The 16177-nt window shown below is 44.9% G+C and overlaps 1 protein-coding gene across 1 annotated transcript; it reads left to right on the forward strand.

Annotated features, from left to right (window-relative positions):
* Positions 1–3653: 3653 nt before the first annotated feature.
* On the forward strand, positions 3654–14290 carry spata13 (spermatogenesis associated 13; the record flags this gene model as incomplete). The annotated part of the gene is made up of 12 exons (XM_080020405.1): positions 3654–3725; positions 4453–4920; positions 6048–6192; positions 7511–7635; positions 7956–8135; positions 9030–9209; positions 9717–9896; positions 10103–10335; positions 10637–10766; positions 10877–11252; positions 11384–11458; positions 14023–14290. The coding sequence occupies 12 exons, from the start codon at positions 3654–3656 to the stop codon at positions 14208–14210; spliced, it is 2352 nt and encodes a 783-aa protein (XP_079876531.1). The 3' UTR covers positions 14211–14290.
* Between the last annotated feature and the right edge of the window lie 1887 nt (positions 14291–16177).

Below are 16177 nucleotides of genomic sequence, written 5' to 3' on the forward strand. Positions count from 1 at the left end.
ACCATCACCTCACCCCACCACCTACACAATCTGAGGAAAACTGGGCAATTTATTGCATTAATCACAATGGATTAGCAAGTCTCATTGCTTAGTCATGCTCACAGTCACAAAGCCCCCCATCAAAGGCTGAGTGCCCTGCTTTACACACACACACACACACACACACACACACACACACACACACACACACACACACACACACACACACACACACACACACACCAAGTGAGCACAGCTAAGCACACCACCCCAACCTGGGCCTCAACTCTCCTTGGACATAGTAGTACAGCACTTAGTGCCTGTTGTGTTCTTGCACTGGAAGATAGTGTACTCCCCTGACTCCCACACACTCTTGTTCAGTCTATTAAATACCTGGGACATTCATTAGAGTACATTGGCTATAAGCCTCTTATATCCATACTCCTCCACTTCCTTATAAACATGAGCCTATATATATTTTTTTAATCAATGCCTATGCTTCAGTCTTTACATGGCAATACACATTTTATACACTCCAATGTTTTTGTTTTGAAAGAATACCGTCTTTCCTAAAATAGTAACCAGGGCCTTTATTTACTTCAACTGTAAGAGGGTACCAGGACCTTATTGGAAGCAGGCTTAGATCAAATTCCATGTACCGGTTTATATTTACAGCAAAACTCTACTCTAGATTGCACGGAGGGCTATTATTTATTTCTCATGTCAAACAATTTTAGGGCTGTTTTTTGGTCTTTGCTTAATTTGTAGGGACTTCGGCATTGTTGATGTTGTTTTTATTTATTTATTATTTTTGCAAGGTCTGTAAAGCCACAGACCGTTAAAAGGAACATTACTGAAGTTTATTTATCAAACTGGCCAGGAAGGGTATGCTCCAGATTAAGCTCATTTCCTCCCCCTTAGGGAGCTTTTTCTGTTTCACTGTGCTCTCTCATAGAAACATTGTGCTTTATTTCTTTCTGCAGGTAGATGAAAATGGTCGCCTCTTTTCCACCAGCGAAGGCTCCCTCCCTTGCCTCAAAAGTGCTGAAGCTGATTCTCCGCCCCTGACACAGAGTCGTCCCCTGAGCAATATCTACCCACTCCAGAGCCTCGCTGAGAGGAGTGCACCATCCCTCCTGTCTGGATGTGTTGCCCAGGTACAGCCTGTGACCTCCGGTCCTCTCTCTGTGAGTAGGCTGAATGGCACCATCAACTCCTCCGCCTGGTCCAGCCCTGTTATAGGCCAACCGGATGGAAAGACCCACTCCTCAAGGATCATGAGGTTGTTCTCTAACCCAAGAAAGGGCTCTGGTCCTGGGCATAATCAGACCGCAGATACAACCCATTCTGCTCAGGGTCTTCACAACACTACCCCTACTCAAGCCTGGACTGTCCTCCCTGGTCTAGGTGTAGTAGACTCTTTCAAGAAGCTCCGCTCCTCTGTGCTTCAGGGTTTACAGAATAGAGGAACAGCCAACTTAGATGGAGCCCAATTCCCCATTTCCAACCAGGAAATGATAAACAGCAACCACAATACAGGAAACCAATTAAGTTTTATTGAGGGATATAGTGTACCTAATGGAATTATTTTTGACCAAAAGTTGGCAGTGATGACCCAAAACGGCTCTGATCATGAGGACTACGAGGATGAGGAGGATGTGGATGGAGAGGGTCTTCATAGGAACACACGTTTCTCAAGGAGTATCAGAAGGGCTTATGGAGCAGGACGCATCTCTTTACTGGATACAGGACAGGGACAAACTCGTACAGGTCGACCTGTAGGAATTCAGACACCAACTCTTGGCTCAGATGTCGATTTCCAGACAGAGGGCCGTCATGAGGACACAAATGTGATGACAGAACACAGACTGAGCAAGAGCACAGAGACTCTAAACGTGTTCAAGAGCCCCTTTAGATGCAAAGTCTCTTCCCCTGGTCCTTCTTCACTGCAGCAAGACTCTCCAGGGGTGAGCAGACCAATTGGCACATCTGGCATCCAGAGGACAGCCAGTGCTTCATCCGTGGACCTTCGGGGGCGCAGTGCCCAACGGTGGAGGAGTCCACTGAGGGCCAAGGGGCACATGCTCAAGCTAGTTGGCAGTATGAACGACCTGACCGTGCGACGCAGGCAGAGTCCCTCTCCTAGCCCTTCCCCGTCCTCTCCCGTCTCACCCCTCAGTCGTCTCCATGATGACTACTCCCGCCGTACTCCTTGCTTTCCAGCCAGTGAGCGACAACGAAGGCCGTCGCCTGCTCGAACCCGGGCTGTAGCAGAGAGGACAGACAGAACACAGAGTACTCTAGAACACGCCACAGTGTCACATCCACAACCTGACTCAGAAGCCAGCCCAGTCAAGCACCAGGTCCTTATCAGCCCAATCCAAATGAGGCTTTCAGATCAGACAGAAGAGACTTTACCTGGCATCTCATTTCATTATGACCCACAATCTGCCACCTCAACGTGTAGCCATACCGTGGAAGCAGTGGAAACGGGGAGGGATTTGCCTCCTCTCAGCCAAGAGGAGCCCCCTGGAAGTGAGGAACAAACATCACAACCAAAAGAGGTAAGGAGATTATAGTTTATGGACAAGGTGCATTGTGACAACCTTTTCTGAAATAATTGGGTCCTCCTGGCCCTTCCAGATGCATAATGCAGAGCTATCATTTTCAGCACCCTTTGTTCTGTACATTCAGGAGATGTTGAAGTCACACAAAATGAGATATCAAAATAAGAAGTTACCTTGATGCACTTGGGGCTTGATCTCAGTTTGATGGAAGTAAAGTACAGTGCAGCTGAAGGCCACAGGCTGGTTACTAAGCTATCTCATAATTCATGAGTCTTAAATCAGTTGACATGAATAGAGGAACAGTATTGATTGGAAATCATGAGGGTTACACATTGTGTGGTGTTTCATAGTGCAAAGGGTTCACTGGAATACAAAGGAATGATTAATCCTATCTTTATCATTGAGAGACAGAGGATCATCAGATCTAATGGCATTGACCCTACTCTTGTAAAATAGAACACATCACGCCTGGCAAGTCACAGTTTATGAATGATCTTTGAATCTGGCATAATTTCAACATACTGATAAGTTTCCATCCGCTGTCTGCCTTTAAACCCCCAGCCACTGGATTGCCCTCAATGCGTGTTATCCTAACTTTTGCTGCAAGAGGGTCACATGCTCAGGCCATCATCATGCTTGCATTACTTGGCGTACTGAAGGAGCAGACCGAGAGTTAATGATTAGGCTTTGTTTATGATTAGTAGCCATTGCGCAAAGCTTCCAACTCCACAGCCCTGCGGCTGTGTGGGTGGCTATCAGTAAGTATTGCTGTCCCTTTCCTCCCTCTCCTCCTTTTTCTAGAGCCGGCTTGCCCTCCCTCTCATAGCAGCCCAACCGGATCAAAGTCCAGCAGCATGCACACTGGGCCCCGCGACCAGCAGAGAACCACAGCTAGCTAGTCAGGATTATGAATGCATCACTATAGTGTAATGTATTTTGAACACATATGATTGATAGTCGGGTGCTACCTGTGAAGATGAATGTGAAGAGTAGACCTGTTGATATTAAAAAACAGAAAGAGTGAGGGGAGATTCGGACAGCCTTTGGTGCTCTGGTCTTGTGGACACTGGCCAGTCAGTGTAAGTTTGTGTTTGCTTGCATTTCACAATGGTGCTGGTCCACTGTGTGCCTTTCCAGTGTATGTGCCGGAGACCAGACTCAGACCACGAAAACCAGGAGGTGAGGTTTTCAGCTTGATATCCCTGGATGACTAACCAACTTAGAACCACTCATTTCCAGATGAGTTATTATTTGACAATATTTGGTCACTGACCATGCGATACTTGCATACAAACAAAATATTAGGATAATGTTTGAGTCATAATAATGCAGTGTCTCTTGACATTCTTGTTTGAACTTGATAAGGCTCAGGGTAGTGAGTGTGTTTACTGTTGCTAAATGGCTGTGTGAACTTGAATACTTTCACATGGTTATTATGCCAGGTATCTGATGAGATTCCTGTCAAAAGTTCCTTGAAATTCAGTTGCTGCTTTAAATTTGCAATAGCTGTGCAGCAACAGTCTGATAGGTTTAAGACACGTTCGCTAAACACTGCTCGGTTTCTGATTAACAGATGTTCTTTCTGGGGCGCCCCGGTGGCTCACCGGGTAGAGCGTACCATGTACAATGCTGAGTCCTTACTGCTGCGGCCCGGGCTCGATTCCGGCACAAGGCCATTTGCCGCATGTAATCCTGTCTGTCCCCTTCCTTCCCTTTCTCCCTACGCTGTCACTATAAAGTAAAGCATGAAAATGCCCAAAAATATATTAATCAAAAATCTTCTTTCTCATGCACATACTGTTCTCTAACCCATCCACCACTGTATCGGTGTAGGTTATTGAGCAGGTAGGTCAACATCATTGCTCCCATTGACAGTTTTTTATTTTTTTCTTCCTTTAACCTCTAGGCTCCACCGGACCAACAGGTGCGAGAGGCACTTCTCCAGCAGGAAGACGCCTCTCCAACAGCCAGTGGCAGCAATCCTCTCTCCCCGGCAGGCCTCTCGGAGTCTCCTAGGACGCCCACAGGGGAGGATTCCAACACCCTGCCAGAAACTACAACGCCGTCCATTAACCCCAGACGGAGGGCAGGGCGAGCACGGCCTCGGCCTATTTCTGACTACGGACAGCTGGTTTCCAGGAAATACCCCATCCCTGAGGAAAAGGCAGAGCTGTATTCTGATGGAAGGAGTTCAAATGGGACATCCCGACAAGACAGTACCAGCAGTGACAAATTTGAGAGCTCAGACAGCCCTGGCAGTTGCTCCGTGAACGGGGACATTCTGGGTAGGAAGCAGAGGCCAATCTCCGTGATAGGAGTTGCAGAGTTGTTCTCCTCTCCTGGTGCTGATGACAAAGAGATCCGCCTTCCCTCTGTAAGAACCAGTAAACTACACATACCATTACACATTGTATTTCTGAAATGCAAGATTTGTGACTCATTTTGTCATAACTTAGAACAAAAGCACATAAAAGTGAACATAAAAGCTCCCATGGTACATTCAATATCTAACTCACATCCAGAGGTGAATTTTCAGCATGTTCAAATGGTATTTAGCCAGTCACCATCAGTGAACCCCTCCCAAGCATCATTCTCTCCCACCACTTTCATCCACATGTCCAAATATTTCTCTGTTCAGCTGTGGCTTTGACAACAGCTGTATTGACAAACGCTGCATGAAATCTTTAGCCGTAGCCTATGCTATGAAGGTTGTTTCAGCCAACTTGTTCCACTTTTTTTTTTTTTATATTGAAAATGAGAGGCACTCCGCCCCTTTCTGATGTGGCTTCAAAAGATTGAGATATGCAGCAGCCTCTAATGTGTGTGGAGGAAAAGAGAGATTAGAAAACTATGCGGACCCTATGATCTTTGAAACAGAATGCCAGGTGTAAATGGTACCTCAGTGTTGCTATCAATTCATAGGGCTCTTGCAAATGGAAGTGCTCCTCTGGTTACATGAAACCTGCAAAGGAGATAGACTAATAGTATTTTTAAGGTCATAAAAGTAAATTGGATTATATCCAGTGATTTTTATGCGAACAAAAGGAAAATAACTTCCTTTAAGGAGTCATGCACCTCTGTTTACCTTCAAGCTGGACTTGTGGTAGCTTTAGTTTCCCCATGACTAGAAAATATACAAACAAGATAAACAACTCTCTATTGAAGCAAAATATTAGTTTATCTCTTTGTCTCCCTGTGAACATGTTTACAGTATACATTTCTTTGCATGCACCTTCAAAGCGTGTTGTTTCTCTGGTCAAGAAGAAGGGAAAAATGTACACACAGGAATGTCCTCATTTGACACAAAAGAATATTATTGTCCCAAACTTCACTCTCTGTTGGTTTTGGTGGATGCACTTCACGAAGACGCTGGCCTTGGCGGAACACTGTTGATGTAACAGTGAGTCAACATGCATGTTGGGGAAATGCTGAGAATAGAATGGCTTTCTAAATCTCAGGCTTCTATGCTTTTTGTGTTCTCCCCCAAACTCCCTCCTGCAGCCCCTGTCACGACCACCAGTCCCATCCCATGATGTGCCCCCCTACAGAGCGGTGTCTGCCAGGTTCCGCCCCTCCACCCTCTCTCAGAGCACCCCCATCGGACTCGACCGCCTGGGAAGGCGCAAGCTCCACAGAGTGCTTAGTGGTAAGAACCGCGTGTGAGTGAGACAGGGAGCGGAGTGCACAAGTCTTACTGTGAGATGAGAAGTCTGGGAATGTTAATATGCATGTCGAAGGAAAACATTGGTATAGAAGCAGTCCTGTAATATGCCTGTGCATGTTTTCTGATTTTGTGATAAAACTTTGTCGTCTTTTTTTTTTCTCTTTTGCACAAGAGGTCCATTATTTATTTTTATTTTTTCAACTGTGGGCGGCTACGTCAGCCTTTTCTGTAGAAACACAAGATAAAACTACGTGGAAATGTTTTTGTAAAGAGTGCAATCAATTTAAACTTATTTTATGACCCTACATTTTACCAGAGACTGGAGCTGCTATCGGATTCGCTTAATGATCACACCCGTTTTAAATACAAAGGACAAATACACATGTAACACGTAGAAGTAACGCAATACATACAAACACGTCCCACTGACCAATTTCAACAACTACTGTTGTAGCTCAAATTTCAATTGTATTTTAAGTTATTTATGGCAGACTACTATAAAAACTATTTTTGATACTTTTTAACTGGGTAACTGCAAGACCTTGTTTAACTTTAAGTGTCTGCAGATATCATAGGACATATTATGAGACACTCTAAATAAGATCAACATGTTATGTCATTTTTAAACAAGTAATAAGCAGATTTTTTTTACTCTAACTTATTCAAGCATTGGTGGTATTTCACACATAAAAAAGGTGTGTGTGTGTGTGTGTGTGTGTGTGTGTGTGTGTGTGTGTGTGTGTGTGTGTGTGTGTGTGTGTGTGTGTGTGTGTGTGTGTGTGTGTGTGTGTGTGTGTGTGTGTGTGTGTGTGGGAGGGGTGAGTGGGAGGGAGGGGTGAGACGGGGTTTAAAGTTCATTGGTGAGTTGTTGTAATTTGAATTAGTTAATGTGATTGGAGGGGAAGTACCTAGGATAGTAGGTAGGTGTCTACGGGGCGGATTATGCGAGGAGAGAGAGAGAGAGAGAAGTGAGGCGTGCAATGGGGGCGAGAGACAGTGACCGAAGGGACACAGCCATCCCAGGTTGTTGTTTTCTGACTGGACACCTCAACCCCGGGGTAGTTGTAAGCCTTGCGGCAGACAATAAAGCCGGCTTCGGCTTTCCACGGAGGTTACCTTCTGTGTCGTCTCCATTGTGACTGGGCAACCCCGCCAAACGTCACAGTATTATCAAACTGTCTGTTAGAAAAAGATTTAAATTGCTGTTGCTTCCAATATTCCTTCTCTCTCTACGACAACACACCTAGTGTACTTCTACCGTTAGTCTCATGCTATTATTTATTTGTGCTTTGTGTTGCAGACGGAGTGTCAGAGGCCTCTGCGGTGCTGGATGACAGCGTCAGCGAGGAGGACGGGAGCTTTGATGAGCTGAGCGATGTCACGCCCTACCTGCAGCCAGGGGTGGAGCTCTCTCTGCTCAACGAGGTGAGGCAACACACAGGAATTTGTTCTGTCACGCTGCAAGAATTCGGCAGCCCAACCATGCAGAACGTGTGCGTGGGGTGCCACATGGGTCCTGAATGTAATCCCCTGCGTGTGAGTCTCCCGAACAGCCACAAATGTCGTTTTTGTGTCCGCTGCTTGTACACATGTTTTGGCAAAAAACTCAGCACAGCACCGGCCAAAGCTCAGCAGAACAGCAAACCAGTGCAGCATCCAAGACATCCAGATGTAATCCTATATGTCGGACATGGGATTGCACAGCATGTAATTGTACCTTTATCCATCTGTTTGCGTGTGTTCAGTGGATCAGCTCGGGACACACGGTGTACGCCGAGGCCCTCTGGGACCATGTGACCATGGAGGAACAGGAGTTGGCCTTCAAGGCGGAGGACGTGATCCGTGTCCTGGACGCCTCTCATAAGGACTGGTGGTGGGGCAGGGGGGCCGACAAGGAAGCCTGGTTCCCCTCCAGCTTTGTGCGGGTAAGTGGAAACCCTGACCTGCGTGTCTAAAGCATGTTTGCTCTCCAACCCCACAGCGAAGGCCCACATACTGGCTTTTCTCCAAGACGAGCCCCGTTCGCCCTCTTAACGCTGCCTGTGAAGAGATTCGCTGCTCAGAGGCCTCGCTGGTTTCTGTGGTTACTGGAGCTGATTGACAGTCCGGTCTTAATTAGGCAGGCTGTGGTAACCATGGTGAGATTAGTTGATTGGCAGATGGGCGTCTCTTGTGTACAGTAATTGCTTGTATTGGCACGGATGTTGACGAACGGGCTGTGATTGAACTGAACTTGGTGGAGCCCTGCTATAAAAATGTGTAGTCCGGGGATTTTCAAATTTCAAATGTTTACCCCCACCCTTTGAAAACTAATATTTCCTCTGAAAAATCAATAGATTACATTTTTACCATTTGGATTTTTTTCCTTTTTTTTTAATTTTTCATTTATTTATTCATGTTAAGTGAAGCAATCACTGCTTTAGCTTCCAATTCTGACTAGATGTTGCCGTAAAGCAGTAATTCCCAAGCAGGGGTGCCAGACCCCCACAGGAGGTCCCTAGAGATTGCAGGGCTGTGGATGATTTTGAGGCATGTTTTCTAATTGTTAATTATTGGTTTAAAATCCACAGCGTAAATACTAATTGTAACAAAACCCATGACGATACGGTATGAAGTCAAGGATCGTGCTTGCTCTCTCTACTGTGAAAGGCCGCTAATCTTTGAAATTACAGGTCTTAGATTGAGTCAGGTTTGATTTAGGGCGGTCTCTGATGGGGGGAAAAAAAATTGGAAACCCCTGCCATAAAGGGATTTAACTAATGGACCATTTTGTACTTCTGTCTTTTGAAGAATACTCAGAATGTGTGTGTGTGTAACAGGTACGCGTGAACCAGGAGGACTCCAGCTCGGAGAGCGTGGAGAGCATGGCGGGCCAGGAACACCCAGCGCCCAGGGACACGCAGAGCGTCCAGCACCGGGAACAGATGAGGACCAACGTGGTTCAGGAGATCATGAAAACGGAACGCATTTACATCAAGCACCTCAGAGACATCTGTGAGGTACAATCTCCACCTGACTGCGACAGGGATTTGGATCCAGCCCTTGCTGTTGATTTAAAATTAAATTCTTTTTTTTTTTCCACGATTTTTATCGAGAGATGATTGGTGACAGGGGCACTCATTTACCCCAGTCTTACACTTTATTTTGAGAGAGTAGAGTTGACTGCATACAATTTCGATTTTTATGGAATTGTATTTATATGGTAATTCATATGACAATTTAAATGGTGTTCAGTAGCTTAGCAAAGACTTAAATTGCCATAAAATAAAGCAACTTATATTATTTTTTATTTTTAATATTTCTATTGTTCCCAATAAATGTTCTGAACTTGCATTTGTAATAAAAAAGACACTTGGGAAAAAATGAATAGAACATCATTTTACATGATTTCCAGGCTCCTGAGTAATGCAGCTCTTGCAGTTTAGCAACATGTTCAACTCCCTCCACTTGGACACCTCCTGCTGGCTGCCATCTGAACTCACGTCAGGGACCTTTGTGTCTTCCAGGGTTACATCCGCCAGTGTCGTAAGCACCCTACCATGTTCACTGAGCTGCAGCTGAAGACCATCTTCAGCAACATAGAAGACATCTACCTGTTCCAGAGGCAGTTCCTCCGGGACCTGGAGAAGAAATACAACAAGGATCAGCCCCATCTCAGCAAAATAGGATCCTGCTTCCTCCTGCAGGTAATGGGGGGGGGGGGGTCACTCTATCATATCACTTTGTTATTGCACAAATGTTCAATGCATACATAAATCCCACATGATGCCATGGTGGCCTATCACAGCAAATTTCAGACATTATTTCATGAATTCATATGCACATATTTTGTTGATTTTATCACACACATACAAGCGTATCTGTATGAAATCTTTTCCTCATTCTCTCTCAGGGTGAAGGCTTCTCCATCTACTCTGACTATTGCAACACCCACCCCGCGGCCTGTGCCGAGCTGCAGCGTCTGATGAAACTCGGACGCTACAAACACTTCTTCGAGGCCTGCCGACTCCTCCAGCAGATGATTGACATTTCCATCGCGGGCTTCCTGCTCACGCCTGTCCAGAAGATCTGCAAATACCCCCTGCAACTGGGAGAGCTACTGAAATACACCCCCAAGGACCACAGGTAGGCCGGGACAAATTGTTATTAGCCTGATCATAGCTTTTTATTTTTGAACAGGGCCGGCAAATGTTGCCAAAGAGTTATTTTATGATTTTTTTATTTCCCATTGGATGTATCAATAGTTGAACCCAAATTGCATTGTAAAGATTTTTTTCTGATTCAATTTTCATTCTACTCTTTATCATACCGCTGTGATTTAATTCTACGATTCATTTGATTAAAAACAGATATGTTGGATTATGCAACTGTTAAGACCTGAGTGTTACAAGGTGGCTCTCTACACAAACCGTCTCCACTCTGACAGCGACTACAGCGGCGTCAGCGACGCCTACGAAGCGATGAAGAATGTGGCCAGTCTGATAAACGAGAGGAAGAGGAGGCTGGAGAGTGTGGATGCCATCGCACACTGGCAAGTCGCCATCCTTCACTGGGAGGTGATGACGAGTGCTGTCTTTTAACCCTTTGCATTGTAATCACTATGTTGTACTAATTTATATCCAATAGAACTTGAATCATGTTAATGTGTTTGTGTGAATGCACGCAGGGGGCAGACGTTCTGGAGCGCAGCTCAGAGCTGATCCACTCCGGCGAGCTGACCCGGATCGTCCGGCAGGGCAAGACGCAGCACCGCAGCTTCTTCCTGTTCGACCACCAGCTGATCTTCTGCAAGAAGGACGTCCTGCGCCGGGACCTGCTGCACTACCGCGGGCGGCTGGACATGGACCAGACGGAGGTGCTGGAGCTGCCCGACGGCCGGGACCTCGAGCTGGGCCTGACGCTGAGGAACGCCCTGCGCCTCCAGCACGCCTCCACCTCGGAGAGCGTGTGTGTGCTGTGCTGCAGGAAGGCCCAGGACAAGCAGAGGTGGCTGCAGGCCTTCGTCAGGGAGCGACGCAGGGTGCAGGAGGACCAGGAAATGGGTGAGCTTTTGGTGTTTTGTTTTTTTTGTTTTTTGTTTTTTTTAAATACAGAAATTATTTACTTAAGAATGTACCTGCAGGAAACACATTGTGTTTTGAGTGTTGAATAATTGCCACTCTTCTCGTGGCAGGGATGGAGATCAGTGAAGAGCAAAGGAAGCAAGCTTTATTCAACGCCCGAAAAGTCAAACAAGGGAAGATCAAGGGTAAGCTAGGAGTAAAACTTTTGTTCTTTAATGTAATTCACTGTTTGCGAAAGAGTGACATGAGCGATCCACCAATCCGTGCTTAGCTCAGTGCTAAACTGTTGTCACGCCAGGCTAAAAAAAAAAGCGTTTATTACTCACAACAAAAGACAAGTGGTTAGAAGACTGTTGGGGGACTAAAAATAATAAATATAGCTGCAGGCAGCAATACACAGGGACCAGTTTAGTTCGTGTTAGATACTTATTATAGTTTCTGGGTTCTGTGAAACACAGCACGAGTTACAGTTTTTCGAGTTTCACGAGGACCCAATCATTGTTTTACGAGCACCCATTTTGCCCCTTGCGTGTGACACAACAACTGCATACCACGATCTCTGTTTGACCATTGAAAATGTATTACTAGAAGTAGTTAATAAACATGTCATTTTTTTTTTTACTGTGACTGCTGAATTGCTCTGTCAATTGGCATAGCTATATTATATAACACAGTCATAGTGATCTACACCAGTGCAGCCAGTAAACGGTTCATCATACGTTATTTTAAATGTTGTATTCAACATAGTTTGTCTTCTTGGCAATTCCGGTATTGCAATATAATCTTTTCCTGCGACATTCATTTTTATTCAACCAGACTTATTAATATCCTGATAAAGACGAGTTCCTTTTTTTAAAACATTGTCTAGTTCATTTTGTTTCCATTTGCTTGATCTTGCTGTTAAATTAATAGCTGCACACTTCTTGTTCCTGGAAATGTGAATCATCCTGATGAAATGAGCCTCTTGTCACTGATTTTTGTGGGGGAATCAACACTTATATTTAAAGGCTTGTCATCTACATTAACTTTTTTCATAGATATAATTTCAATATCTCTTGTTTTTATGTTTTTTTACGGATTTAGTTTTATTTTTTATTTTTTTATTATTATTTTTTTTTTTTCAATTTCTGTTCCAAAGGTTTTTTTTCCACAGTATTTTTCTTTAGTGTTTTCTTTTAGAACAGTGTGACTGACCTCTAAGGCTGGATGTTTGGACAATTGCTTCTTTATTGCCTTAGACTTTCGACTATTTTTCGGCATCTGGCAGTCATCTTAGCATGGGTTTTTTAAACCCGCGTCAACCTGCTAAAAATAGGCGACTGACACCTTTTCCATTGCCAGGAGAAATGTTGTTTTTTCTTCTGTCGCGTCGCATGTAAAACTTAGGGAAGAAAAAAGGAAAAAGTATTTTGAGCTGTTCAAAAGAATCTGAACGACCCAGCACTATAGAAGGAGCAGAATGGAGTAACCCACACATGGATACTCCATGCTGCCGGTCCGCAAGTGCACACCGGCCAGTGCGCACACCGGTCCTTAGGCGGTCAGGAGTGTGGGGGGTTCTCGGCTGTGGTCGCTACAGTGCGATCCCCACACTCACATTTCACAGTTCCCCGTGCGGTGAAAAGTCAATGACTTCTGATTTTGGATTCTAAATGGGATATGAAATGATGGAATGATACATGGATATTCCTGTCTATTAATGCACCAGCCTCAGGAATTTTAACATGCGTCGAATCTCGCAGGTTAAGAGGCCAAAATGAGCGGGTGGACCCGGGTGTCCTGTTCACATTAGAGCCGATCGGAGGTGGAGCCGATTAAAATCAGGGTCTATTGCAGGGTCATTTGACCCAGGACTGAGACCCGGGTTTCTCCTTTCCCACTGGTGATGAATGCCGGCTGTTAGCGAGTGTTACCGGGTTTTTGGTGCAGTGGGAAAGGGGTATTATTATGGAAGGGCTTGCCACTATTTAACACCTTCTCCCTTTTTATTTAAGTCTGCTACGTTTAGCCGTAGAAAGCTGCATGTACATGAAGTTTCTTGAAAACAACAGTCTATTTTTGCCTCTAAACCAAACCTTGTTATTGTCATAACGTCATCTTATTGTTTGTGTAAGTAGATCTGTAGTCACAGTGACAGAAGTTGAGGTTTTGTCTCATGTGGGGAAATCATAAAGGGAAGCAAAGTTACGCAATTATAGTTGTGGCGCCTTTCTTTGTATTCATTTTCTGATGGGTTACATTTACATGAAATCCAAAAAAGGTTGACGTCTTCCTGTGACCAATCACAATCTCACGGGTTCTATTTTTCCGATGCTCTCCTACAATACATGAACACATCATTCATACCCACAGTCGGGGTGGACTCAATTTGGATCAACTTGAACCACGACATGATTGCGTCGTCCCGGTTCTAACCACACCTCAACCATGTCCATAGCTCGTGCAGTTGTTCTGTTCCAGACAGTTTTAGCCCGAAAAATTAAGAGTATAATTAAAGCGAACAATTACAATACAAAACCCGAACCCAGCAGACTGGACCCCTAATAATAGTAATACCGACACACAATATCCAGAGCGCCTGGAAGGCAGTGTCATTTTGGGAGATAATGGTGGTAAATAAGGGAGGCGGGATTTGTCCTATTTTTGCAAACAGTCAATTAATCCACCCCTCATTTGCATATCAATTATATTTATATTATTTCAAATTTGTTCTGCTTTTTTTTTTTTTTTTTTTTTTTCCCCTCTGTAGCGATCGGCTTCTCTAACTCACCGCGCCACCAAAATCTGCACCAAAACTTGCACCCACTTCACCAACGTCATGTTACCGTGCCGACCAGTGTGCCTCAGCAGCAGGTGTTCTCATTGGCCGAGCCGCCAAAGCGGAAGCCCTCGCACCTGTGGTTCAGCATCAGCCGGAGCACCTTGTTCAAGAAATGAGGCTTGGGCCTCGCCCCGCCTCGATCCCTGACGCGAACAGTCCGGAACACACGAAGAACACTTTATATCAATTCCTTTTCAAAAACCTACCTGTGAATGTTGTGTTTTACCATGTTTTATTTTTCTGTCTCTTATGTCTTAATGTATATCCATTTTTTTGTGTGGCCAGTTTGAAGTTCAGTGCCTACAATTTGAGGAGGAAGTATTTAAAATATGCCTCCTTTTTAGTTGGTGTGTTGAAGACACAGCAACACTGTCTCAAGTTTTTCCTCCCCACCGTGTCAATGCCGACTGAAACATTTTATGTTGATTATGACAAGGATGTATATTCTGCTTTTAAAGTACCTAAGTAGTTAAGTTTTAGTTAATTTTCACAAAGGCTGGATCCTTTTTCGAGTTTAACTTTCGTTTGTCAGCCCAGTAAAAATTGGCCAAATTACAAGTCAGCTGACGTGTTCACACCCACTCTTAACACTGTAAATAAAAGTGTACAAAAGCATCCTCCGCTGTGGTGACTGTTGAAAGTGTTTGCGAATCGTTGTCAAACACTGTTGAAACTGGTTTGTTCAGTGCCGCTTCTTGACAGAGCTCGTCTCCAGTCCGACGAGAATGGCAAACATAACTTCCTTGGAGCCAGTGAACATCGGGGATGGAATTTAAGAAATGAAACCTTAGCCAGGTAATTGGAGGATGTATGGTGCTTTGAAGCTCCACACCAACCCCCCCTCCGCACACACACGCGCGCACACACACACACACACACCCGGGGGCTTACGATAAGATCTGGTTTCACGCACCCATCAGCCGGGACGTGAAGCAGTGTCCCATGCGCTGCTCCACACGTCTGAATCCCCCTCTCAGAAACGGTTGACTTTGGGGAATGGCTTTGGAGCTCCTGGACCAGGCAAGCTGGTGATAAACCGACTGAGGGGATGTCTCTGACACTGTCATGGGCACAGAGCGCACAGAGAACGAGAAGGCAAGCGGTGATGAAGATGCGTCTCAACTGGACACGGCTAGTGTGAGTAAGACCCGAGCTTGACCCTTGAATGCTTTACCACAAACGGGCATATTTACAAATAAGATGCAACGCTCGACTCACTTAGAAACGGCTGTTTTATTGGTCAGCCGAAAATAGCATGTTTTTTTTTTGAACAAAATGAAATAAATAAAAATGATTCACTTGGAGCTGGAGAGTTGTGCAGGTAGGCTATCATCGAGACCAATAAGCACCTTTTCATCAAACAGGACATGCACTTTGAAATAATAATAAAAGCCCCTTTTGTTTTTTAATCTTCTATGTGAATCTATACCCTTCCGTCGCATGGTGGATTAAGTGCCACTTGGCGGTATGGGATGACACTAAATGAATAATGTATACGTAACAGGTAACTCAATGAGTGTCAGTGCTGCATCTGATGAGCCTCTGCCGCTCTCAGGCTGACACACACCTCGCACATCGTGAATTGAAATGAGCAGGGACGACGAAACATGATCTACCTTTGGGGGGGGGCGGATCATATATGTGCAAAATTTTATGTCATTTAATTTCCACCATTGGTTGCTGTCAAACTGTTGCAGATTTCTGCTTTAGACGTCTTCATATAGTTCACAGTGTGACCCAGAGACTTTTGGAGGTCATTTGCATATTGTGATACAAGCCAGCAGGCAGCAGCTCCTTTGGTTTGATTATTCAATCAGTGAACTCTGTGACACCTATAAGCTTGATAGAAATCCACCAGAAGCATGTACATGCTGTGCAAGCAATTAAATTAATCATTTCCTATGTGAGCTTGAGGGATCCGACGGTGAGATTTTCTCCCGCTTATTAATTCAGCGCCGTTAACCACCTTTCATTCAGATTCGACGCGGACTGAACCGCCATTTACAAAAGGTCAAAAGCAGTGGGGTTTATTTGTCTTGCTCGCGCCCGATAACGGAGAGAGTGCCTCCTCACGTAGGCTACG

The sequence above is a fragment of the Zeus faber genome, assembly GCF_960531495.2.
Source record: "Zeus faber genome assembly, chromosome: 19".
NCBI classification, from domain to species: Eukaryota; Metazoa; Chordata; class Actinopteri; order Zeiformes; family Zeidae; genus Zeus; species Zeus faber.